Source organism: Ornithorhynchus anatinus, chromosome 21 (assembly GCF_004115215.2).
Source record: "Ornithorhynchus anatinus isolate Pmale09 chromosome 21, mOrnAna1.pri.v4, whole genome shotgun sequence".
Classification (NCBI taxonomy): domain Eukaryota; kingdom Metazoa; phylum Chordata; class Mammalia; order Monotremata; family Ornithorhynchidae; genus Ornithorhynchus; species Ornithorhynchus anatinus.
This window is the reverse complement of record NC_041748.1, coordinates 8,851,255-8,876,793: the sequence shown is the minus strand read 5'-3', so window position 1 is coordinate 8,876,793 and position 25,539 is coordinate 8,851,255. Positions and strand designations below refer to the sequence as shown.

The following is a 25,539-nucleotide window of genomic DNA, read 5'->3' as shown; positions in this document are numbered from 1 at the left end:
TTCATTCATTCAATTATATTTATTGAGCGCTCACTGTGTGCAGAGCACTGTACTAAGCACTTGGGACAGTACGATGCAGTACTCCCCTCCCTCCCAACCTACAATCTAACCCGTATCCCCTCCACTCCAAGCCTGTAGTTTAACCCGCACTCTGCTCTCTTTCAAAAGCTCATTCAGCTTTTGAGCGCTTACTTTGTGCAAAGCACTGCAGTAAGTTCTTGAGTCTAACCCATACCCCCACCCCTCCATACTCCCATCCCCTTTCACACTGCAGTCCAGCCTATACCCTCCTTCCCTCTCAACCCGCATTCTAACTCAGACTCCCCTCTCCCCTGCTCAGCCTGCGGTCCAACAGTACAGCTGCCCAGCCCCCCCCCCTCACCTGATGATGGCTAAGGGGATGAAATAGACCAGGAAGGCCACGACCATCATGTAGGGAAGCCAGTACGACTCGTCTGGCCACAGGGCCCAGCACTGCACTTCCCCGTTGGCCAGATGCCTCTTCCCAAAGATGACCAGAGTAGGAATCGAGAACAGGAAAGAAAGGCTCCAGGCCACTGCGATCAGGATTCTGGCCTGCTTTTCTGTGGAATGAAAGCAAAGAAGGAGGAGGAAGAGGACAGGGATGAGGAGGACCACCAAGAGGAGGAGAGAATACTGCAGTGGGGTGGGAAGCCAGAGAACATACCCAGGGACCTTGAACACAGAGCCTGTGACCACTGAAAAAAAAGAGCTGGCTTCTTTGTCCTTTCCAACATGTGACATCAACCAGTGATGTCTCAGCTGAGTTAGACATATGTTATTCCTATTGGAATAGATGGGCTGTGCATACACATACGTGTGTTTCTATATAACACTGAGTGGGCAGCAAAAAGGGGGCTTGGGGCAGAGCCCCAGATGTCCACTCTTTGGGAGTGGTCACCCTCACTGCTGTTGAGGTGGATTAATTCATTCACTAATTCAATCATATTTATTGAATGCATACTGGGTGCAGAGCACCATACTAAGTGTTTGATCCCCAGGCTAGCTCATCCCAAGTCTCTGACGAGTCCTGAGAGAGCCCAGTCGGGGCTGAACAGGCCCAATATGGTGGTTCTTTGAAATGAGTCCTCTTCCAGTTTTGAAAACCTCTAAAATTTCTGTCCCCTTTTCATCCCCCGTCTTAACATGAAAAAGATCTGGAACCACTGGGCAAAACTGAAGGCTTTTTTTGCAGCTTTTAAAGGGCTTCTCCCTTCATACAATTTTCCAGGACTCAGCCCTGTGCCTCTCTAGCATTCCAGGGCTTTAACCCATTCCTCCACAGCACCAATTGCTCCTCCTTAAAGCCCTGGCTCTCTTCCTTTCAGTGAGGTCCCCTTCCCTCCCTACCCCATCAGCATGGGGAGGGGAGATAGCGAGAGCTTGGGGTGTCTGAGGCCATCCAGAGGGACATCAGGTGGGAGTCCCTAGCTATAAGTGTCCAGGCAGGGCCTGGCCACAAAGACTGGCTCCCTCCTGCCTGGAGCTCCCTCCCCTTCATATCCAACAGACCACCACAATCCTCATCTTTGAAGCTCTTCTAAAAATCACATCTTCTCCATAATCACTAGTTATCCAGCAACAGTGTCATTGTCAGTTATCCACTGACAATGGGGGACAGGGACTGACCATGGATGACCTTGCATCTACTCCAGCGCTTAGAACAGTACTTGGCAAATAGTAAGCGCTTAACAAATACCAACATTATTAGAGAAGCAGCGTGGCGCAGTGGAAAGAGCACGGGCTTTGGAGTCAGGGCTCATGAGTTCGAATCCCAGCTCTGCCACCTGTCAGCTGTGTGACTGTGGGCAAGTCACTTAACTTCTCTGTGCCTCAGTTCCCTCATCTGTAAAATGGGGAGTAAGACTGTGAGCCCCACGTGGGACAACCTGCTTCCCCTGTGTCTACCCCAGCGCTTAGAACAGTGCTCGGCACATAGTAAGCGCTTAACAAATACCAACATTATTATGACAGCAATCCACACAATGATAGCAAGAGTTCTTTGACAGGAATGAAACTTGTATGTGCATGATGGCCTGGCCTGGGTTCTATCCCAGAAACCTTCCCTTGCCTTCTAACCCTCTCAAGCCGCTGATTGAAAGAGAAAGGGCACCCATGAAAGAAACCACCAGGGAGGCCGCCTTCAGCCCTAGGCTCCTGGGTTCCTGGGAAATAAAGCCTCCCTTGCTCGGCGTGTCTCCCTGGATTTGAGAGCTGGGGCCTTCAGTCAGTGTTGGAACTGAACCTTTCCGCCCCGCAGGAGAGAGCTCAACCAGGCTAGAATGGTGGGAAGAAGCCAGGAAAGGCCTAGAGGAGGGCAGAAAGAGTCAGGGTCCGCTCACCCTGTACCCCTGACATGAGGTTAACCTGACGAGCCATCGGCTGGGGCTGTCAGACTTCTTGTGCACATCTTGCTGACTGGGCCTGATGAACCTTCTCATCATCCCTATAATCCTTAACTCAGAGAGATGCACAGCCTGAAGGAGGCAATCACGGTGCAAAGGAAAACCACCCTAGCTGAACCCCACCGGCAAGCTGGCAAAGCAACCTGGCCTTACCCCCTTGGAGAAACTTCATGGGGTACACAATAGCGTGGTAGCGGTCGATGCTGAGGGACACCAGGACATATGTAGAAGCATACAGGAGCACCACCTGGAGGAGGAAACAAAAGAGACACTTGCCAGCGGAGGGGATGTGGGCACAGAAGAGGGGAATGAAGGATACCCTTGCCATGGGCAAGGAGGCGGGAAGAGGGTGCAGAGGAGAGGAATGGAGGAGACATTTGCTAGCCCTGTCCCTGAAGGGAAGGCTGCTTGCTGCAGAGAGGTAGGAAAGGGCAGGACTTACACCCCAGCTGCGTATTGAGCATTGGTGAGCCTCATCCAGGACACTGCCTCATCCAGGATACTTCTTCTGGAGGCCTTTGAGTGACACGTTTAGAAGAACTCTTACTCCAAAATGATTTCCTGGTGTTTGGGCCTCCAGTGGATTGGGATATTTCTACCCAGCTCCTCCAGGGTTGATTCTGGATAGGGGCAAGCAGAGCCCACAATTCCCACCATTCCCAAATGCTGCTTGCAGCATTTCCAACACCTGGGCTCTTGTGAGCTCTTCACTCTGAGTGTTGCTAGTCAGCACTGACTCAGGAGAACATGTTGGACACTCCCAAGAGCTTAATACAGTACTCTGCACACAGTAAGCACTCATTACTGTTTGATCACAAACCAGCATTCCTGGCATGTTCAGTAACAGCCCAGGAAAGGGGGATTGAGGGGTTAAACTGGCCAGCTCCACAGACAACTGATGGGCAAGGAATGTGCCCACTAATTCTGTTGTATTGTACTCTCCCAAGCGCTTAGTAAAGTGTTCTGCACATAGCAAGCACTCAATAAATGCCACTGGTTGACTGATTGATTAAACCCTGAGACACCACAGGCTCATTCCCCTCTACAGAACCATTTCTGCCTTTCCCACACCCTGATGACCCAGAACCTCTGGCTCTTCCAGAGATTTTTGGGTTTTGGGTTTTTTTAATGATGCTTAAGCACTTACTAAGTGGCAGGCACTGTACTAAACACTGAGGTAGATAAGCAGCATGAGAAGCATGAGAAGCAGCATGACGTAATGGATAGAACATGGGCCTGGGAGTCAGAAGGTCTTGGGTTCTAATCCCAGCTCCAGAACTTGTCTGCTGTGTGACCTTGAGCAAGTAACTTCACTTCTCTGTGCATCAGTTCCCTCATCTGCAAAATGGGGGTTGAACCACTCAGCCCCATGTGGGACAGGGACGGTGTCCAAAATCCAATGTCCTTATATTCACCCCAGTGCTTAGTACAGTGCTCAGCACATAGTAGGTGCTTAACAAATATCATAATTATTATATTATAAAAGCTAATCAGTTTGATCACAACTCATGTCCCATGTGGGGCTCACAGTCTTAATCTTCATGTAACAGATGAATAAACTGAGGCACAGAGAAGTGAAGTGACTTATCCAAGATCACACAGCAGACAAGTGGTAGAGCTGGAATTAGAATGCAGGTTCTTCTGACTCCCAGGCCTGATCTTTTTCCACTGGGCTACACTGCTTCTACAGAGGAGAGGCAGCAGAGCCGGGTTGTACCCTGGCAGTTGGCTGGGCAACTTGGAGAGGACCCTCAGAGACCTTGAGGAAAGGTAGTCGCTCAGAAGACAAGGACCCACTTTGAAACCCCACCCGACCCAGCCTCATCCAAAGCATTCAGGACAGTCCTCCGTGCATAGTAAGTCCTTGATAAATACCGTTGATGGATTAGGTAAATATTTCCAAAAGCACTGACCTGCAGGTAGCGGATGACTCTGCACACCAGGTCGGGGGCCATGAAATCTCCAGTGAGGCGCCAGATGATATCTGTCAGGATATTGACGAGTCCGGTAAATAAATCTGGGCAAAAACAGCAGGAAAGGCACTCGTGTTTTTCCGAGATTCCACTGGATCTGCCCATCAGCCCCGTTCCCAGATTTCTCTGACCGTTCGGGGCTAGCAGCTCTGAGCACCCCTCTCTAAGATCTGTCAGAGCCCCAGCCTGGCCACCAGCCTCTGACACCAGCATGGATGGACACCGGGGGAAAGAATGAGATCTCTTCCCTCTTTGACAGTATCCTCATGGCTAGGGATGGGTTATCTGCTCCCCCCTCTTCAGTCAGAACTTTCCCTCCAGTGACCCAGCAGGAACTCCTTCCATCCACAGAACTATCCCAACCCCCTCTCGAACCCTTCGATGTGGGAGCGGAACCATGAACTTGCCCTCGGTCAATCAGTGGTGTTTATTGGGTGCTTACTGTGTGGACAGCGTTTGAGAGAGTACAATATAATAGGGTTGTTAGATGTGTTCCCGGCCCACAATAAGCTTCCAGTCTCAAGGGAGAGAAGAAATGTTTCTGTTGGTTTGGTTTGAATGGGCCAACCTCAAGCTCTGACACGTATCCCTCATTGCAATGGGGTGTGATTTGGCACAAAAGTGTGCCCACACTTCATTTTTGTTGGCTTTATAAATGACAACCAAGTCCCCAGTAGGTCAGTGTCTATTTTGAAGAGTTCTAATCTTTTCAGCACGTCCTCTTAAGCAGCGTGGCTCAGTGGAAAGAGCCTGGGCTTCGGAGTCACAGGTCATGAGTTCGACTCCCGGCTCTGCCACTTGTCAGCTGTGTGACTGTGGGCAAGTCACTTCACTTCTCTGTGCCTCAGTTACCTCATCTGTAAAATGGGGATTAACTGTGAGTCTCACGTGGGACAACCTGATTACCCTGGATCTACCCCAGTGCTTAGAACAGTGCTCTGCATATAGTAAGCGCTTAACAAATACCAACATTATTATTATTATTATTCTCCAATGCTAATAATTGTGATATTTGTTAAGCACTTACTATGTGCTTAACAAATACCACAAAAAGAGAAGCAGAGTGACTTAGTGGAAAGAGCTCGGGTTTGGGAGTCAGAGGTCGTGGGTTCTAATCCCGACTCCGCCACTTGTCTGCTGTGTGACCTTGGGCAAGTCACGTCACTTCTCTGGGCCTCAGTTACCTTATCTGTAAAAATGGGGATTAAGAAATGTGAGCCCCATGGGGGACAATCTGATTACCCTGTATCTACCCCAGCGCTTAGAACAGTGCCCTGCACATAGAAAGCGATTAATAAATACCATAATGATTATTATTATTATTATTATGTGCCAAGCACTGTAATAGAGTACAATCAGTTTGGACATAGTCCCTGTCCCACATGGGGCTCGGGGGCTGTGGGAGGGAAACAAGTTTTTATTTCCCATTTTACAGAGGAAGAAACAGAGGCACAGCAAAGATAAGTAATTTGCCCGAGGCAGCACAACAGGCAGGTTGCAGAACATGCCTTAAGAGCCCAGGTCCTTCTGACTCCCAGGCCCAGGCTCTTTCCACTAGACCATGCTGTTTCTCTTTTTTATGGTACTTACTAAGCGCTTACTATGTCCCAGACACTGTACTAAGTGCTGGGGTAAATAAAAGATAATAAATAAAAAGACTATGTGGGGCTCACAGTCTAAGTCAGAGGGTGGAGGATTTAATCCCCATTTTATGGATGAGGTAACTGAGGCCCAGGAAGGTGAAATGGCTCACCCAAGGACACAGAGCAGACAAGTGGCAGCGCCAGAATTAGAATCCAGGTTTATTAAAATGGTATTTGTTAAGTGCTTACTACGTGGCAGGCAGTGTACTAAGCCCTGCAGTAGATACCAATAATCGGGTTGGACACAGTCCTTGTTCCACACAGGACTCACAGTCTTAATCCCCATTTAACAGCTAAGGGTAACTGACTCAACAGAGAAATAGAGAAACAGCAGACAAAGTGAAAGAGCCAGGATAGGAACCCAGGTCCTCTGACTCCCAGGGGGCCATATTTTGGCCATAAAAGGGCTTGATATATAAAATTCTTTCCAGCACTTCCCAATATGCTGTACCCCCTAGCTGCCCACTTGTTTGGTGCACTCACTGCCCCTCTGGAAACATGCATGAGGAGGGTGGAATAATACAAGTAGTGCTAACCAAATCACTAACGCTGTTATCAATTCCTTCACACAGGTCCTTGGTTTCTGAATCTTTATCACTCCTTAGCCTTTCTCCCACCAAAGTAGCCCTGGGGCCCCCAGAAGAAGGCCTGGGTGTCTGTGAATGGAAGCAAGGTGCTTTAGCCCTTCCATGCACAGGTTAAGAATCTGGTGCCCTGCCAAGCGAACCCCAATTCCAACACCATAAGGGCACCACCATCACCTATTGACTTATTTGGGGTCCCAGCCAGCTGTCCTCCATTCCAAGGCTGGGGTGCAGGAAAGTTGGAGGAATCTTCTCTCTATTCCTATTCCTCAGCCTCCTAGGTAAATGTCTCCCTCCAGCACCCAGAAACTTCCTCAGCCTCTTCCAAAAGCAGAGTTAGAACTCAACTAGGCTTGAAATAGACAAACTAAAGAAATTTTTAACTAGTTTGGTAGCAAACATACAGCTGAATGAGTGAATGAATCAGAATTCACATTCAAAATTGTCCAAAGAAGAAAAAAACAACGTCTTGGGAATCCCACATTTTGTATAACTGATACCCAATAGTGATTTAAAAGGACATCATCAATCTAGTGGGTTCTAATCCCAGCTCCACCACTTGATGGCTGTGTGACCTTGGGAAAGTCACTTCACTTCTCTGGGCCTGTTACCTAAACTGTAAAATGGGGAATAAAACTGTAAATCCCAAGTGGGACAGGGTCTTTATCCAACCAAATTAACTTACCTCTACCCCAGCTCTTAGAACAGCGCCTGACACAGAGTAAGGCTTAACAAATACCATAAAAACAAACAAACAAAAACTCTCCTCCTCCAACCAACGTTTCTGTCAAGGTTGACCACACCACCATCCTCCCGTCCTCTCCAGACCATAATTTTGGCATCATCCTTTGTTACTTTCTACTCTCAAGCTGACTTATTCAATGTCACTAAATCCATTCAGCTTTTCCTCTACAATTCCAGACCACACACTTCACTCCTCAGTGTGCCTTGATCTCATCTATCTCACCACCGACCCCCTCCCATGTTCTAACCCTGGTCTGGAATGCCTTCCCTCCTCAAATCCTACCATTACTCTCCCCCATTCAAAGACTTATTGAAGGCACATCTCCTCCAAGAGGGCTTCCCTAAGCCCCCTTTCCTCCTCTCTTCTGTATTGTCTTGACTTGCTTCCTTTATTCTTCCCCATCCCAACCCCACAGCACTTATGTACATATCTGTAATGAACTGATTTATATTAATGTCTGTCTCCCCACTCTAGACTGTAAGCTCATTGTGGTCAGGGAATGTGTCCTTTTTTGTTGTATTGTACTCTCCCAAGTGTTTAATATAGTGCTCTGCACACAGTAAGCACTCAATAAATATGACTGAGTGAATGAATTCAAACAGCCACCACGCTGGTCCAGGCTATTGTCATGTCGTGGCTTGACTACTGCATCGGCCGCTTTACTGATCTCCTGGTTTCTAGTCTCTCCCCTCTCCAATCCATTCTTCACTCAGCTGCCCGAATCATTTTCCTAAAATGTCATTTTATATACATTTCCCCACTCCTCAACAACCTCTGATAGCTGACTGTTCCTCTCCACATCAAGCAGAAACTCCTGACAACTAGTTTTAAGGTGCTCAATCAGCTCTCCCTCTCCTACCAATCCACCCTCTTCCCCCGTTCCACACTCATTGTTCCTTCCTAGTAACCTAGTCATAATGCTATGTTCTCTTTTCTCCACCACTGATCTCTTGCTCATACTTATGCCCTGCCTGGATCACCCTGCCTTTTCACATCCAACAGACCACATTTCTCCTCATCTTCCAAGCCCTTCTGAAATTCCATCTCCTCCAGACAATATCTAATCTTCTCACTTTAAATCTCCAAAGTGCCACATCACTGCACGCCTACTATCTAAGCACTTAAGTACTCATAACACTCCTTATAGTTTGCCGTATCTTATATACTGTTACGTCTTCCTACCTGTCATTTACTTAATTGCCTGACTCCTGCTCACTTGGAAAATCCTTAAGGAAGAGGATTATATCTACTAATTCTATTGTACTCTTCCAGACTGTAAGCCCCTTAAGGGCAGCAATTGTGTCTACCAACTGTACTATGCTCTCCCAAGTGCTTAATACAGTGTCCTGCACCAAGTAAATACTATTGATCAATTGATTCCAAGAGCATAAAATATGAAACATGCTGTCCCAGGATCAAGATTTAGCATGAAGAAGAATCTAGGGAAGAGAGCGCCCCAATGATGCCCGCTCTGTCTAGGGAGTTCATTTGCACTTGGGGTGAAAGTGACAGCCAGGTCATGAACTCTTCAACATTCCCTCTGGAGCCTTCTGCATCCAGCACCCAGGTCCTTGCCTGGCCAGGGCTCTGCCTCCTCTATCCGGTTCACCCCAGAACTCTCCTGTAGGACTCAAGGCAGGCTCAGGCTGGTAGGATGGAAGTGGGACCCTTAACCCCGACTCTACATCCCTGTGTCTTTGTCCCTAGGTCTGACCTGGGGAAGGGGCAGGGACACCCCCTCCCTGTCCCACACACATATACTTGGATCATCTGAGCACTCAGGAAGAAATTGGGGAGAGGGTTCCTGGTCCTCAACTGGAATCTGGGGAAACTAACCAACTCAGTTTTGCAAGTCTGAGGCAATACCCAGTAGGGACATTGCATTAAAATTAAATTAGTCACTGAGACATCTACTTGCAGAGATTTTTACCCAAGTGAGAATGGCCAGAATGGATTGTTCTTATTTTCTTAGGTGCAATTAGAGTTCAAAATGAAAGGAAACGTAGTTCATTACTCTGAATTGTTCAGGTTGATTATATTTTAAAAAGGGCTTGAACTAGCATTTCTAAACCTAGAGCTCTGTTGGAAGCTGATAAAGAGGACCTCACTCTCTGGTGGGGGTGGAATGCTGCTGCCTCTGGAATCTGAATTTTTAGTCGAAATTCATTCGGCACTCCATCCTGGGTCTTGGGACTCAGGAAGGAAGCCCCAGCCTCCAAATACCTTTCATTCATTCATTCAGGCATATTTACTGAGAGCTTACTGTGTGCAGAGCATTGTGCTAAGCACTTGGGAGAGTACAATCTAATAATAGACACATTCCCTACCCACAGCAACCTGGACACTTGCCCTTGGGAGTGTTTCAGCTCCTGCTTTTTCACTGACATTTCCCAAGGGATTTACTCTCCTGCCGGAATTTTTGACATTTATTAAGCACTGGTCACTGGGTTATTTGCAGAAAATCAGCACTGTGTCTCCCCAGAACTGTAGCCCTGGAAATAGGGCAATAAATGGCAGTTGTGTCTCTGTACTCTAAAGTCTGGCCAGAGTAAGGAAGATTGGTGCCAAAAAGGACACTGCCTGTGACAAATGGACCTGGTGCCAGCTGTAAGTTGGTGGCAGTTTGGAGGCATCTCCACCTAGGGCACCCATCCACCATGCCTAGGATCTGGTGCCATCACTCTGCAGCCTCCCTTCTGGGTTCTGCTGGATGGCAGCAGGGCCTGGTACATTGCTACATCCTGGGTACACCCGAGAAACCCAGCTGGGGTCCCTCTTCAATTTCCCCTTTCGCAGACCCATGACAAATCCTCCTGGCCCCAAACCCAGTGTGTTGAACAGAGGTCAATACTGAGGCAGAAATGGCACTCTGCACACACACGTGGTAAACCAGTAGCTTTAATTGGGCCACTTACACTCCAAACAGCACGGAGAGACCCAGTAACCACATGGAGAGTTCGGGGATCCCACGGCACACCCAGGAGCCCAAGGTGAGGATCTCATAAAGCTGCACCTTAGGGCATCCTTTCAGTGTGCGTTCTGTACTTGCGTATTCCTATAAAGCGCAATAGTGCAGCTGTGCAGTATCCCCCTTCGGGCATAGTGGGCCACAGGAGTAACCAACTTCTTCCTGCTCGGGGCATTCAGCCAAAGCATCAAGGGGTCCGGGCCAGCCGGCGCTGATGTGGTTCATAAAACCTGGCCGTGCATCACAGTCTCCTCTCCAATCTTGTGCATGGCCCCCTCACACACAAACTCCCTGGATGGGAACAACAGGGCAGAAGAGCTGGGTCTTCCACTCAGAAAACATGTCATAAGGACAATGTTCTGCTCCCAAGCCCCAGAGTTCATAGACCAGATGAATAGGAATGATACTTATTGGGCCCCCCACTATACAGTTCCAGAAGATACTACTTGAGAGGCACGTTAATCCCTGAGCACCCAGGCGAACATTATCCCATGAATGGATCATATCTCTGGACAGACTGCTCAGCTGTTGACCCGACAGAGTCTTTGCGGAGATATGATCCATCTCCATTTGCAAAGATATGATCCACTGTGGGGTAATGTTCTCCCGGGTGCTCAGTTAATACTGTTCAGCTAGCATTGAGGAAATTGGACAATTAGAGGGAACGGTATTATTACAGGTACTGGCCAAAGCCTTAATCACTTCGGCGTATTGTTCTCAGCTCTGTGTCGCTGATCTCTGGAAGAAATTCTGTGTGACACAGAAGTCACATCTCCTCTGAGAGGGCTTCCTGGACTAAGTCCTTCATTTCCTCTAACTGCCCCCCATTCTGTGTCAAATATGCACTTGGCTGTGAATACTTTCAACACTTGATATTTACCCTACCTCCACAGCACTTATGCAAATATTTGTATACTCTATTTCACCTAACTGTAATCTATTTTAACATCTGTCTGTAGACTGTAAGCTCCTTATGGGAAGCTATCACATTTCCCAACTCTGTTATGTTGTACTTTCCCAAGTCTTTAGTACAGTGTTCTGCACACAGTTAAGTACTCAATAAGTACCACTGAGTGATTGATTGTTGTGACTTCGGGGAAGGGGTATGGTTCCAGTGTTAAGGCTCATAATGGGCTTCTTGGTAGGGAGAGGTACTGAGGTTTATGAGGTTGGAAACCCAACCTTCCCGTCAGGAAATGGGCAAATCCTGTTCATGCTGGGTCAGTTCCTCTCACTCTGAAAATCGGGTGACATCTACATGACTGGTCAGAACGGGTCACAGTGGAAACAAGTCTGGAGACAATAGAGGGACATAAAATCACTTCAGCTAGTAGTTAAGACCACTGGTCAGAGGGGTTTGCCACTGTTCTGAGCCTGGTTGAAAGTAGGTTTTATTAAACTCTTGCAAAAACGGGCCCCCAGGGAATCAGCTTAACAAAGGCATAAAGCCTGCCTGGTTAGCCAGCCAGCAATCAGAAGACAGCTGCAAATACTATTGGACACATCAGTGTAGGGACCTGGAAAGCCAAGGAGAGGTCAAAGTATTTTTGCTATGAGATTATGACCTCATGTTGCCTCCTGAATGGCTCATGAATCCATCTGATTAATGGCTGTTGCCCAGAGTTGCCAGACACTATGTTCTTCTCTGATCTCCTGTACCCACTCCCACCTGGCCTAGACTCTGGGGCTTACCCTGAGGTTCCTCCAGGTTGGCAGCGAGGAATAGGGGCAGGAAGATTGGAAATGGCACCTGTCAATCAGGCAAGCAGGCACCCTGATTTAACATTCCCCAAGAAGGCTTGTTAGAAAGGAACGAATGGTAGGTGGAGCTAAAATCACCTCGTTTGCCACTATATGAGGGCAAACAGATTTTTCTTCCAAAAACTCTTTCTGGGGAAACTTTGCCACCCTATCTCTACAATCTCAGGAGAAAAGATTCCTGCTGCTGAAGCCAGGGGACCTTGGACACCAATCTCTGATTTCCTACAAATGATGAATGGTGCACCTTTAAAGTTCCATCAAGCTGAGGAAATGAGCATATGAATGTGTGTGTGTGTGTGTGTGTGAGTGTGTGTGTGTGTGCCCGCCCTATGTTTCCATGGCAACCATCACCACCCCAAAACTGCTGCAGGACCTCATCATCCAACAGAGAGCCAGTCTGTCTACCAGACAGCTCTGCCCTGGGAATGGCCCCCTCCAGCCATTGCCAACTGGCCCTGTCTCCACCATGATATAACCTCCATCTGGGTCTAACCTGTCTCCCCCAAGACTCAGGGCCACAAGCCTGGACAGTGACCCACCCACCCAATTCATTCATTTCATTCAATAGTATTTATTGAGCACTTACTATGTGCTTACACTGTATTAAGCGCTTGGAATGTACAATTCAGCAATAGATAGAGACGATCCCTGCCCATTGATGGGCTTACAGTCTAATCGGGGGAGAAAGACAGACAAAAAAAATAGCAATAAATAGAATCAAGGGGTTGCAGCCTCCCAGCTCCTGCCCTGAGCAATAGCCAACTTCTTCCCTGGAATCACCACCTCGACTGGAGCAATTGATTGTGTCCCTTGACTGAGACAGAAGCAGCCTACAACTCCTGCAGGAGTCCAGGAGCCTCCAGAAGGCAAGGCAGGCAAACCTTTTACAGTCCATTAGCCCAGGGTCTCTTGCTCATAATAATGTTGGTATTTGTTAAGCGCTTACTATGTGCAGAGCACTGTTCTAAGCGCTGGGGTCAATACAGGGTAATCAGGTTGTCCCACGTGAGGCTCACAGTCAATCCCCATTTTACAGATGAGGTAACTGAGGCACAGAGAAGTGTCTTGCCCACAGACACACAGCTGACAAGTGGCAGAACCGGGAATCGAACACATGACCTCTGACTCCCAAGCCCAGGCTCTTCCCATTGAGCCATGTTCATGGGACCAGCATCCCATACAGGGTACCAACCATGCTGGGGGTGGGGGCCAGGTCAAGACCTGGAGGGGTACTGGCCTGGCTCTGTCTCCAGGATGGTATAGCCCTTCCCCTATAGGGTCTCTTCCTCTCTGCACCTATACAGGAGCAGGTTCCCCAGACCACAGAAGAGCATTATCATTGTCTGCCCTCACAGCAGCAGCAGGGTGCACTCGACTAAACCACTCCTCCCTCCCCACACTTAACCCCATCTTCCCTTCCGTGGCAGCGAGGCCGGACAGAGCTCTGTCCAGAACCCGGCAGCAGCATGGCTGGAAAGCTGAAGTGATCCTGGTTCCCAGCCCGGAGATGGGGTTTGGGCATTCGGAGCTATTTCTCTACCTTAGTCTGCCACGTGGGCTCAGGTCAGGGCACTGACCACCATGATGGCTCAGGCTAGGCTGTTTCAACTACACTTCCCAGCCTGAAATGAGGGTCCTGGACACACTATAGGAAGCCAGCCCCCTAGGCCATGTGCAGGGATGGGTTCAGGAGAAAAAGGAGGGGGAGAGGGGGCCGGGCCTCTAAAAAACTAAAAGAAAACACACAAAGAAATACAAGGGACAAGAGAGAAAGGAAAAGAACAGATGGGAAAGGAGAAAAATGAGGAAACCAAAGGGGGGAACAGGGTCAGATTCAGATGGTACTCAAGGTAAGCACCCGCCCCAAGGTAGCCCCTCTCAAAATGGTGGTCCTGAGCAGTTGATCTCCGAGATCCCCAACTTGCATCCCAATGTCATTTTTGAGAGATTGCAAAATGTGTATAATGTCACATGGAATAAAAGAACCTGGAATTTTTTTCCCTAATTCCGAGTAGCCAGATGTCTGAGCCTGTGGTTGAGCAGAAAAGGGGAGAAGAAGAGAGAACAAGACAGAAATGGAGAAGCAAAAACCAAACTGGGAAGCCCAGGAGAAAGGAAAAACTCAAGTGTACCGGAAATGAATGACAAGACCAAGGGAAACAGAGGAAGAGGAAGGAGAAAACAGGAACATGAAAAGGATGAGGAAGAGGAGAAATATGAGAAGGTGAAGAAAGTGGAGGAGGAGTTGGGCAAACTCCCCTTCATCTACGCCCTGTTCTTAACCCAGGCACTGCTCCTGCTTGTCATCCCTGAAACTTGGATCCCCCCCAGGTGATTCTGTCTTTCCTGCCTCTCTCTCCCAAGGGGCCTCACTTTCTCAGCAGTGTACTAAGCGTTTGTGTGAGTACAATACAACAGAGTTGGTAGATATGTTCCTGCTCACAATGAGCTTACAGTCTAGACAGGGAGACAGACATTAGTATAAATAAATTATGGATACATACGTAAGTGTTGCACCCTCTCAGGATCACACCTGGAGAGTTTCTAGTACTCTACCAGTCTTGGCTACAAGAGGGAGAGTCAAGTAGAGGCATTTCTATTCTCTAGCTTGGGCAGTAGGTAGCAAGTGGGAGAAAATCTGCTACTAGTCAAAACTTACCTGTGCTGGGCAGCAGTAACATGGGAGAGATTCAAGGGAGGAGACTCGAGTTTACTGCACAGAAGGAGGCATTGGTAAATTACGTCCATATTTTTACAAAGAAAACTCTAGGGTCACACTACCAGAATGATTGCACCTGGAGAGTGAGGCTTTCTGGGAGAGACATGTCTATGGAGTTACTATAGGTCGGAAATGACGCGACAGCATAAGACAAGACATAAGGGCTGTGGGGCTGAGGGAGGGGGAAATAAAGGATGCAAATCCAAGTGCAAGAGCGACACTGAAGGGAGTGGGAGAAGAGGAAATGAGAGCTTAGTCAGGGAAGGCCTCTTGGAGAAGATGTGCCGTCAATAAGGCTTTGAAGCAGGGGAGAGTGATTGCCTGTGGGATATGAGGAGGGAGGGCATTCCAGGACAGAGGCAGGATGTGGGCGAAGGGTTGGCGATCAGACAGATGAGATCGACTCACTCATTCATTCCCTCTGACTCATTGGGATGTGAGAAGTTGGCCTCTTCCTCCAACCCTCCCAACGCTACTTGCCCTCAATTTCTCTTCATTTGTCACCAACATTCTCTGCCTCTATCACCCTCACTACAATTACTAGCTATGAAGTACCTCCAAATTCCTGACCAGCTTCCTCCTCCCCTCTTATACTGCTCCCTGGGGACTTCTAAATCTCTTAATGACCACGCAGCTGCCTGCTTCCTCAACTCCTCAGGCCTCCTGCCCCTCACCCTCACACCTCACCCCTCCCAAAAGAAACTTGCTTACAGTCTAGAGGGGAAGACGGACATTAATATAAATTATTAATATGTACATAAGTGCTGGGGGGCTGAAGGAGGGATAAATAGAAAATGTTAATCCAAATGCAAGGGCGACACAGAAGGGAGTGGGAGAAGGGAAATGAGGGCATAGTTGGGGAAGACCTCTTGGAGATGTGTCTTCAATAAGGCTTGTTTGTGGATCCCATAGCTATCAACTCTTATGTTCTCCTCCGGGCACCTAGCAAAGTTCTTGGCACACAGTAAGCACTCAAATACCAGTTATTGATTGAGAACTGCAAGAAAGGTTTTGATTGAGCAAAGGGAAATTTGCTGTTATTCACTGGGAGGAGACCTCTTTTACTGAGAGCCGCAGCTGTTCCTCCTTATGCACTTTGCAAGCAACAGTTCTTGAAGTGACTTAAAATTATTTTATTGACTTTTGCATCTTGGAGCCAGAAATGTGATGTCTGGTGCCAAAGGACTAGGGCTTTGCTCCTAAGTGGTTCCAAGAAAACAGAATGTTAAGCAAAAGAGCACGAAACCAAGTATGGCTTCCCTTAGGACAGAGCATAAAGTGCATTAAAGCATTCACAAAATCCAAAAAAAAAGAATCTAAATAAATTTTAAAAACTATGATGAGAATACATATAGTTGTATTGTTATTATGGTACTTGTTAAGTGTTTACTATGTTTCAAGCCATATTCTAAGCACTGGGGTAGATACCCAGTTAATAATAATAATAATAATGATGGTATTTGTTAAGCGCTTACTACGTGCAGAGCACTGTTCTATTAATCAGGATGCATACTGTCAATGCCCCACATGGGGCTCACAGTCTAACTAGGAGGGAGAAAGTATACTTAATCTCCATTTTATAGCTGAAAAAACTGAAGCACAGAGAAGTCAAGTGACTTGTCCAAGCACACACAGCAAGTAGACCCAGGATTAGAACCCTGATATTCTGACTCCCAGGCCTGGTCTCATTCCCCTAGGCCTGGCTGCTCTGTACAAATAGCTATATAAGATTGCCTAACTAGTTTGTCACGTGTTCATATGTAAATACTTAATTTTCCAAAGGTTATCTCTCAATTTCTACTCAGCACAAAGACACTGGGTGCTGATATATTAGAGCTGTAACGTCATCCAAGTTAAATGTACCTTTGCTGCCCACATTGAACAGCTATCTTTCAAGATTCCTACTGGGCCTGTCCAACTCACAGAACTCCCTAAGCAGTTCATCAATGATGGTAAAGGCCAGAGAGGTTACAAAGGCAACCTCCTTGTAACCTCCTTGTAACCTCCATGCAACGTCCATGCAACGTCATGGCACTATGACACGGTATCACTTTGGTTGCAAAGAGGACCTGCACCTAATATGCCTCAGTGTTCCATGCTCCAGCAGAAGCATTGCTGGCAATCAATCAATGGTACTTACTGAATTTTTGCTGTGTGCAGAGCTCTATATTACACCCTGGGGAAAGTATATATTCTGCATCCCTGCCCACAAGGAGCTTACAGTCTACAGGGAAGAGAGAGTTCAGTCCACTAGTACTAAAATAACTTCTTCCACCCAGCTTCTTGCTCCTCTCAGGGTCACACCTGGAGAGTTTCCAATTATTTACCAGTCTTGACTATGGGAGGGAGAGTCAAGCAGAAGCATAGCCATTTTATTCCTAGCTTGAGCAGTGGCAGGCGAGTGAAAGGCAATCTGCTACAGGTCAAAACTCACCTGTGCTAGGCAGCAGCAGCATGGGAGAGAGTCGAGAATGGAGATTTGAGTTTACCAGTGGTAAACCACTTCAGTATTTTTACCAAGAAAACTCTATGGATCCACTACCAGAACGATTGCAAATGGAGGTGGGGCGCTCTGGAAGAGATGTGTCCATGGCCTCGCTATAGGCTGGAGATGACCCGACAGCCTAAGATGAGACCCAGGTTCTTGTACCTGAAGACACTGTTTTTCTGCATTCGTTAAGCACCTATTTGACAAGCACAGTAGTAAGCACTGGAGTAGATACAAGATGATCAGGTTGGACACAGTCTATTCATTCATTCAATAGTATTTATTGAGCGCTATGTGCAGAGCACTGTACTAAGTACTTGGAATGTACAATTCGGCAACAGATAGAGACAATTCCTGACGGCCTTACAGTCTAATCAGAGGAGACGGACAAAAACAAGACAACATAATCTTGATAAATAGAATCAAGGGGATGGACATCTCATTAACAAAATAAATAGGGCAATAAAAATATATACAAATGAGCACAGTGCTGAGGGGAGGAAAAGGGAGAGGGGAAGGAGCAGAGAAAAGGGGGCTTAGCTGAGGGGAGGTGAAGTGGGGAAAGGGGAGGGAGCAGAGGGCGGAGGGGGGGCAGAAAGGGAGCAGAGGGAGCAGATGGAAATGGGGAAGCTCAGACTGGGAAGGCCTCCTGGAGGTGAGCTCTCAATAGGGCTTTGAAGAGGGGAAGAGAATTAGTTTGGCGGAGGTGAGGAGGGAGGGCATTCCAGGACAGCGGTAGGACCCAGAGGTTGACGCTGGGATAGGTGTGAATGGGGGACGGTGAGGAAGTGAGCGGCAGAGGAGCGGAGCGTGCAGGGTGGGCAGTAGAAAGAGAGAAGGGAGGTGAGGTAGGAGGGGGCAAGGTGATGGAGAGCCTTAAAGGCCACAGTGAGAAGTTTTTGTTTCGTGCAGAGGTTGATAGGCAACCACTGGTGGTTTTTAAGGAGGGGAGTGACATGCCCAGAGCATTTCTGCAGGAAGATGATCTGGGCAGCGGAATGAAGAATAGGCTGGAGTGGGGAGAGACAAGAGGAAGGGAGATCAGAGAGAAGGCCGACACAATAATCCAGCCAGGATATTATGAAAGCTTGTACCAGTAATGTCCCACATGGGGCTCATGTTAATCTCCAATTTTACAGATAAGGTAACTGAGCCACAGAGAAGTTAAGTGACTTGCCCTAGGTCACATAGCAGACAAGTGGAGGAGCTAGGGTTCATTCATTTATTCAATTGTATTTATTGAGCGCTTACTATATGCAGAGCACTGTCCTAAGCACTTGGAATGTACAAATGGGCAACAGATAGAGACAATCCCTGCCCAACATCGGGCAGGCCTGTGCTCTATCCATTAGGCTACATGTTTTTCCTTATAACCAAGGGTCATCTATCATTCCAAAGGGGAACTTCACCATGGATACATCTGTCATTTTCTAATACTAAATAGAAATAGAAATGGGCTTTAATCACTCTATTCAAGTATGACCAAATATTTCCAAGGTTGAGAAAGAAAGAAGTGAGATGTTTAAGACAAACTAAACTTCGCTCTTTTTCATTCATTCAAACGTATTTATTGAGCACATATTATCTAGCCACGAGAGCAATCTAAGAAATACCAGCACTAAAGTGCATTAAGGCTCTCTCAAAAGAGTTTTACTGCTAAAAGATCATTATAATGAAGTATGACGGGATGTACATCCTGTCACTGTCTGCAGCTCCCTGAAAAGCTTATCGAGTTCCTCAGATTACTCCAAGATGTACAGCTGGAGACAGCTGAGTTACTTACCAGCATAGGAGAGCAGGGTAGCACACAAAATCTAATACTGCCCAACATATTTTAAAAGCCACTATGCTCCAGGACCTCTCAGGTCCTGGAAACCTCAAGACTGCTGTCAGAATGCAATGTTGGGTCGGTGGGAAACACCTTTAACTCAACTGAATGGCAGCATAACCAAGAGCCCTTGGAGGCAGTGTGGCCTTTCAGAAAGAGCCCAGGCCTAGGAGTCAGAGGACCTGGGTTCTAATCCCAGATCCACCACTTGCCTATGTGACCTTGGATGAGTCATTTAAAGTCTCTGTGCCTCAGTTTCCTCAAATGTAAAATGGGAATTCAATACTTGTTCTCCCTGAGGAATAGGGATGGTGTCTGATCTGATTAACTCATATCAACCCCAAGCTTAGAACAGTACTTGACATATAGTAAATGCTTAACCAGTGTCATAATAATATTATAAAATGAGTAATAATGATAATAGTGGTATTAGTCCATAAGCTCTCCCAAACACTCAGTACAGTGATCTACCCATAATTAAGTGCTCAGTAAATACCACTGATTCCTGATTATTGTATCTGGGAAGGGAATGTGTCTGTTGTTGTAATGTACTCTCCCAAGTACTTGTAAATACTCATTTACCAAATGTTATCTTTCACCTTCTATTCAGCATAAGAACACCAAGTGATGATATATTAGAGATTTATCATTACCTAGGTTAAATTTGTTGTTGTACTGTGCTCCCAAGGGCTTAGTACAGTGCTTTGCACAAAGGAAATGCTCAATAAATGATTGAATGAATGAATGGGTATACACAATTTGTTGCTACATACACGTCACTTCCCCCAACACACTGACACCTACGTCTCCATTTTAGATGATGCCTATGGTGGATATTTTATCCATACATGAGTGTGCCTGGCATGGGACTGGCCCTTTCCATGACACTATATGTGCTTCAAGGGTAGGTCTTGGGTGCATTATTGGGTTTGTCCCATTCTTGACTTTTCTAGCTTGCCTCTTGGCATCCCCATTTTGAGGAGAGCAACCCCTCTTCTGATTGCTGCACATTAAACTGGTCTGAAAGAAAACTGTTGATCCGGTTTTATACCGGGCCGTCTGGTATTCACTGGTCTCTTATCCTGTGCAGCTTTGGCACCAAATGTCTTCGTGTGTGAGATTTGTGTTTCTTTCCAGAGCCCTCAACTTTGGCGTCTGCAGCAGAGTTCCACAGAAGTGGCTTCTGCACAGTGGGAGATTTGGACAGGGAATGGCACAGCTCTACAGCTGATGTGAGTTGGTGGGTGGAGGAGGGGAGGGTGTGTAGAGATGCCACGGGAGAAATGCCCTCAGTGGGGGGGGCACCACCAGGGTTACTGCAAAAGGGTTAAATAATAACGGTATTTGTCAAGGGCTTACTATGTGCCACGCACTGTACTAAGTACTGGTATTATTATGGTATTTATTGAACATTTACTGTGTGCAGACACTGTGCTAAGTACTTGGAAGACATGTTTCCTACCCACATTGAGCTTATGTTAATAATTAAGGTACTTGTTTAATGCTTACTATGTGCAAAGAACTGAACTAAACACTGAGATAGATACAAGATCACCGGGCTGGAGAGAGTCCCTGTCCCACATAGGGCTCATAGTCTAACCCCAGCTCTGTCACTTGTCTGCTGTGTGGCCTTGGGCAAGTCACTTCACTTCTCTAGGCCTCAGTTCCCTCATCTGTACAATGGGGACTGGGAGCCCTATGTGGGACAGGGACTTTGTCCAACTCAATTTGCTTTATTCCCCCCAGCACTTAGTACAGTGTCTGGCACATAGTAAGCGCTTAACAAATGCCATAATTAAGAGGGAGTAGGACTGAATCCCCATTTTATAGATGAGGTAGCTGAGGCACTAAGTTAAGTGACTTATCCAAGGTCTCAAAGCAGGGAAGTGGCAAAACCGGGATTAGAACCTAGGTCTTCTAATGCCCAGGCCCGTCCTTCTAGGCCATGCTACTTCTCAGTTAACATTGCTATGCTTTAGCACAGGACCAACTTAAGAGAGTTTCATGCCTCCCCAGGTCCAGTATTTTTGAGGACTATCTACTGGCTGCTCCCCACCTTCGCTAGCCATCCTGCAGCAGGTATCCCCCAACATTCCATGCTGTGATACTTGACAGAGCACAGTGCTTGAGTCACTCTAGGAGAGAGCCCTAATCACTTTCTCTAGTCCCTGCCCTCAAGGGATGAGTGAATTTTTAATATTCCCAAATACACTGCTATTGTTCAGGGTGAAAAGCTTTAAGTTGGTGCCATTAGCACAGCCATAAAGTTGGGCTATTAGCTCTTGCTCTATTAATTAGATCTTTCACTGCCAGTTAAACTCACATTTGTTCGGGGAGTAAATTAACCCCAAACACTAATGACTAGGGAGGAACAACAGGAAATTGCTTTGTCAATGGTAATACTGTGAAGCTCCTTGATAGAGCCTCTGGAGAACCCACATTTCTGGAGCCAGGATTTCATTTCCTTCTGCGGGGGGTGGGGCTAATATCTTTGATGCCCTCCCCATTGACAGCTCCCCATGGCAGAGGCTGGCCCTGGCAGTCTGGCGCTAGCAGGTGGATGGATGGGTTAGGGGCAATTTTTGAGGCTAGCTGTTCCAGACAGTCCTGAGCCAGGAAGAGAGGCCACTCAGAAGCTTCCCAAGGGCTGTGGAAGAGCTCAGCGACAGGGAAATTCTGCTCCTCGTGGAACTTCCCTCCCAAACTTCCTTTCACAAATGCTCCTGGCCTCAGGCACTCCAGTCTGCCCACATTCCCAGGCCAAGATGTGAAGGCAAGGAAGTCACCCTCTGAGCTCCCATTTCCTCTTTTTTCCAAAGTCCATCTATCTCTTGGTTCTGAATCAGCACCTTAGTTGAAGCTTCATGTCAGCTTATCACCTGGGAACTTATATGAGTACCAAGGTGCATTCAGATATGAGAATTCAATTATCTATTCTAACCACTGCAGTTGAGCCAAGTGCATCAGCGTGGTCTAGTGGTTAGAGCCTGGAAGTCAGAGGAACTGGGTTCTAATTCCAGTTCTGCCACTTGTCTGCTGTGCGACCATGAGCAAATCACTTAACTTCTCTGTGCCTCAGTTTCCTAGCTTCATGTAGGATAGAGAGTGTGCCCAATCTGATTATCATGTATTCACCCCAGTGCTTGGTACTTGCTTGACCCAGAATAAGCCCTTAACAAAACTATAATTATTACCATTAGATATAAATATTTGTATGTTTGTCTCCCTCTTCAGAGGGTGGGCAGGAAGTGTGTCACTCTGTTATTGTGTACCACAGGGACCTAGTACAGTGAACTGCACAACGTGGACACAATAAGCTCCTACTACTGCTAATTATGGATTTATTAAGGACTTTATTTCAAGCACTAGGTCAAGCTCTGGGGACAAAAAAGAAACAGGTCAGATATCATTCCCACCCCACAATCCAAGGGGTAGGGAGAGAGGGTCTCATCCCCAATTAAGGAACAGGCACAAAGAGGTTAAGTGACTTGTCTAAGGTCACACAACCACCCAAGAACAGAGCTTGGATTAGAACCCAGAATTTTTTTTATGGTTTTAAGTGCTTACTATGTGCCAAGCTCTATTCTAAGCACTGGCAAAGATACAAGTTAATTGATTTGGACACAATCCCTGTCCCAAAGTGTAAGTAGGAGGGAGGAAAGGTACTGAATTCCCATTTTACAGAGGCACTAAGGTCACATAATGGGCAAGCGAGGAACTGGAATGAGAACCCAGGTCCTTCGCCTCCATGATCCATGCTTTATCCATGAAAGCTGTGCAGTTTACTGACTCCCGCTCCCTGGCTCTTTCCCCTGAAAGACACTGCCTGGTGGAAGGGTAAGCTATTTCCTTGTCTCCTCAAGGTCACTATTTATTCAGCCCCCATGGCTATCCATCTGCTGAGGCCTAGGGCAGGGGCGGCTGAGGGACTCTGTGTAGATAGAATGTCGAAGGATTGCTAGGTTTTAAATTCTTCTCCACTCAGGTCATCAGGTCACCTCAGGGTCTACAGGGGCATATCCTGCATTGCTGGTGGTTTGTGGGGGGTGATGGGGGTCACCAGGGCTGGAGGGCCAGGGTGACTGGTCACCGGGACTGGCGTGATTAGGGGAGGACTGGGGCGAGGGGGTTCCAGGACCAGGAGGGCTAGGGTGAGGGATCGCCAGAGCTGGGGGGTGACGGGTGTCCAGGGTTGGGTGACAGGTCAGTTCTTCTCCTTTTCCCTGCACAACATTGGTACCAACCATTGCCCATCCACTTCCTCAAACAAAAATTCCTCACTGCTGGCTTTAAAGCACTCAATCACTTTACCCCCTCCTACCTCACCTTAGTGCCTGGCACATAGTAAGTGCTTAACAAATACCATTATTATTTTTTATTACTTTCCTGCTACAACCCAGCCTGCACACTTCACTCTAATGACAACCTTCTCACTGTGCCTCTATCTCACTGCCGACCCCTCGCCCACGTCCTTCATCTGGCCTGGAACGCCCTCCCTTCCAGGGGTTAGAACAGTGCTTGGCACATAGTAAGTGCTTAAAAAATACTGTAATTATTATTATATCCAACAATTACTCACCCCCCTCTTCAAAGCCTTACTGAAGCTGATCTCCTCAAAGAGGCCTTCCCTAAGCCCTTTCATCTTCTCCCACTCCCTTCTGTTTCGCCCTGACTTGCTCCTTTTGTTCTTTCCTTCCCTAGCCCCACAGCACTTATGTACATATCTGTGATTTATTTATTAATGTCTGTTTCCCCCGTTCTAGATCACTGTGGACAGGGAATGTGTCTATTTACTGTTGTACTCTCCCAAGCTGTCCATCACCTTGCCCCCTCTTACCTCCCCTCCCTTCTCTCCTTCTACATCCCAGCCCACACACTTCATTCCTCTTGGGCTAACCTTCTCACTGTGCCTCATTCTTGCCTGCCCCACGTCCTAGCTCTGGCCTGGAACACCCTCTCTCCTCAAATCCTCCAAACACACTTCCCCCATTCAAAGACCTACTGAAGGCTTACTTCCTCCAAGAAGCCTTCCCAGGCTAAGCCCCGCTTTTTCTCAGCTGCCCCTCCCCTCTCCGTTACCCTGACTCACTCCCTTTGCTCTACCCACCTTCCCCGTCCCACATTCATTCATTCATTCAATAGTATTTATTGAGAGCTTACTATGTGCAGAGCACTGTACTAAGCACTTGGAATGAACAAGTCGGCAACAGATAGAGACAGTCCCTGCCGTTTGACGGGCTTACAGTCTAATCGGGGGGGACAGGCAGACAAAAACAATGGCAATAAATAGAGTCAAGGGGAAGAACATCTCAAAAACAATGGCAACTAAATAGAATCGAGGTGATGTACATTTCATTAACAAAATAAGTAGGGTAATGAAAATATACACAGTTGAGCAGATGAGTACAGTGCTGAGGGAATGGGAAGGGAGAGGGGGAGGAGCAGAGGGAAATGGGGGGAAAAGAGGGTTAAGCTGCGGAGAGGTGAAGGCGGGTGGTAGATGGAGTAGAGGGAGAAGGGAAGCTCAGTCTGGGAAGGCCTTTTGGAGGAGGTGAGTTTTAAGTAGGGCTCTGAAGAGGGGAAGAGAATCAGTTTGGCGGAGGTGAGGAGGGAGGGCGTTCCAGGACCGCGGGAGGACGTGGCCCAGGGGTCGACGGCGGGATAGGCGAGACTGAGGGATGGTGAGGAGGTGGGCGGCAGAGGAGAGGAGCGTGCGGGGTGGGCAGTAGAAAGAGAGAAGGGAGGAGAGGTAGGAAGGGACAAGGTGATGGAGAGCCTCGAAGCCTAGACTGAGGAGTTTTTGTTTGGAGCGGAGGTTGATAGGCAACCACTGGAGGTGTTTAAGAATAATAATAATAATAATAATGTTGGTATTTGTTAAGCGCTTACTATGTGCCGAGCACTGTTCTAAGCGCTGGGGTAGACATAGGGGAATCAGGTTGTCCCACGTGGGGCTCACAGTCTTAATCCCCATTTTACAGAAGAAGGGGAGTGACATGCCCAGATCGTTTCTGCAGGAAGATGAGCCGGGCAGTGGAGTGAAGGACAGACCGGAGTGGGGCAAGAGAGGAGGAAGGGAGATGAGAGATAAGGCTGACACAGTAGTCTAGCCGGGATATAACGAGAGCCTGTAGCAGTAAGGTAGCCGTTAGGGTAGAGAGGAAAGGGTGGATCTTGGCGATATTGTAAAGGTGAAACCGGCAGGTCTTGGTAACGGATAGGATGTGTGGGGTGAACGAGAGAGACGAGTCAAAGATGACACGAGATCGCGGGCCTGAGAGACGAGAAGGATGGTCGTGCCATCCACGGTGATAGGGAAGTCTGGGAGAGGACCGGGTTTGGTAGGGAAGATGAGGAGCTCAGTCTTGCTCATGTTGAGTTTTAGGTGGCGGGCCGACATTCAG

General features: G+C 47.6%; 1 protein-coding gene across 1 annotated transcript in view; it reads right to left on the bottom strand.

Annotated features, from left to right (window-relative positions):
• Nucleotides 1–25,539, bottom strand: part of NPSR1 (neuropeptide S receptor 1) — a 51,759-nt gene that overhangs the window by 12,500 nt on the left and 13,720 nt on the right. The window contains 3 exon segments of the mRNA XM_039910075.1: nt 383–584; nt 2,580–2,673; nt 4,340–4,443. Coding sequence (XP_039766009.1) covers nt 383–584; nt 2,580–2,673; nt 4,340–4,443 — 400 coding nt within the window.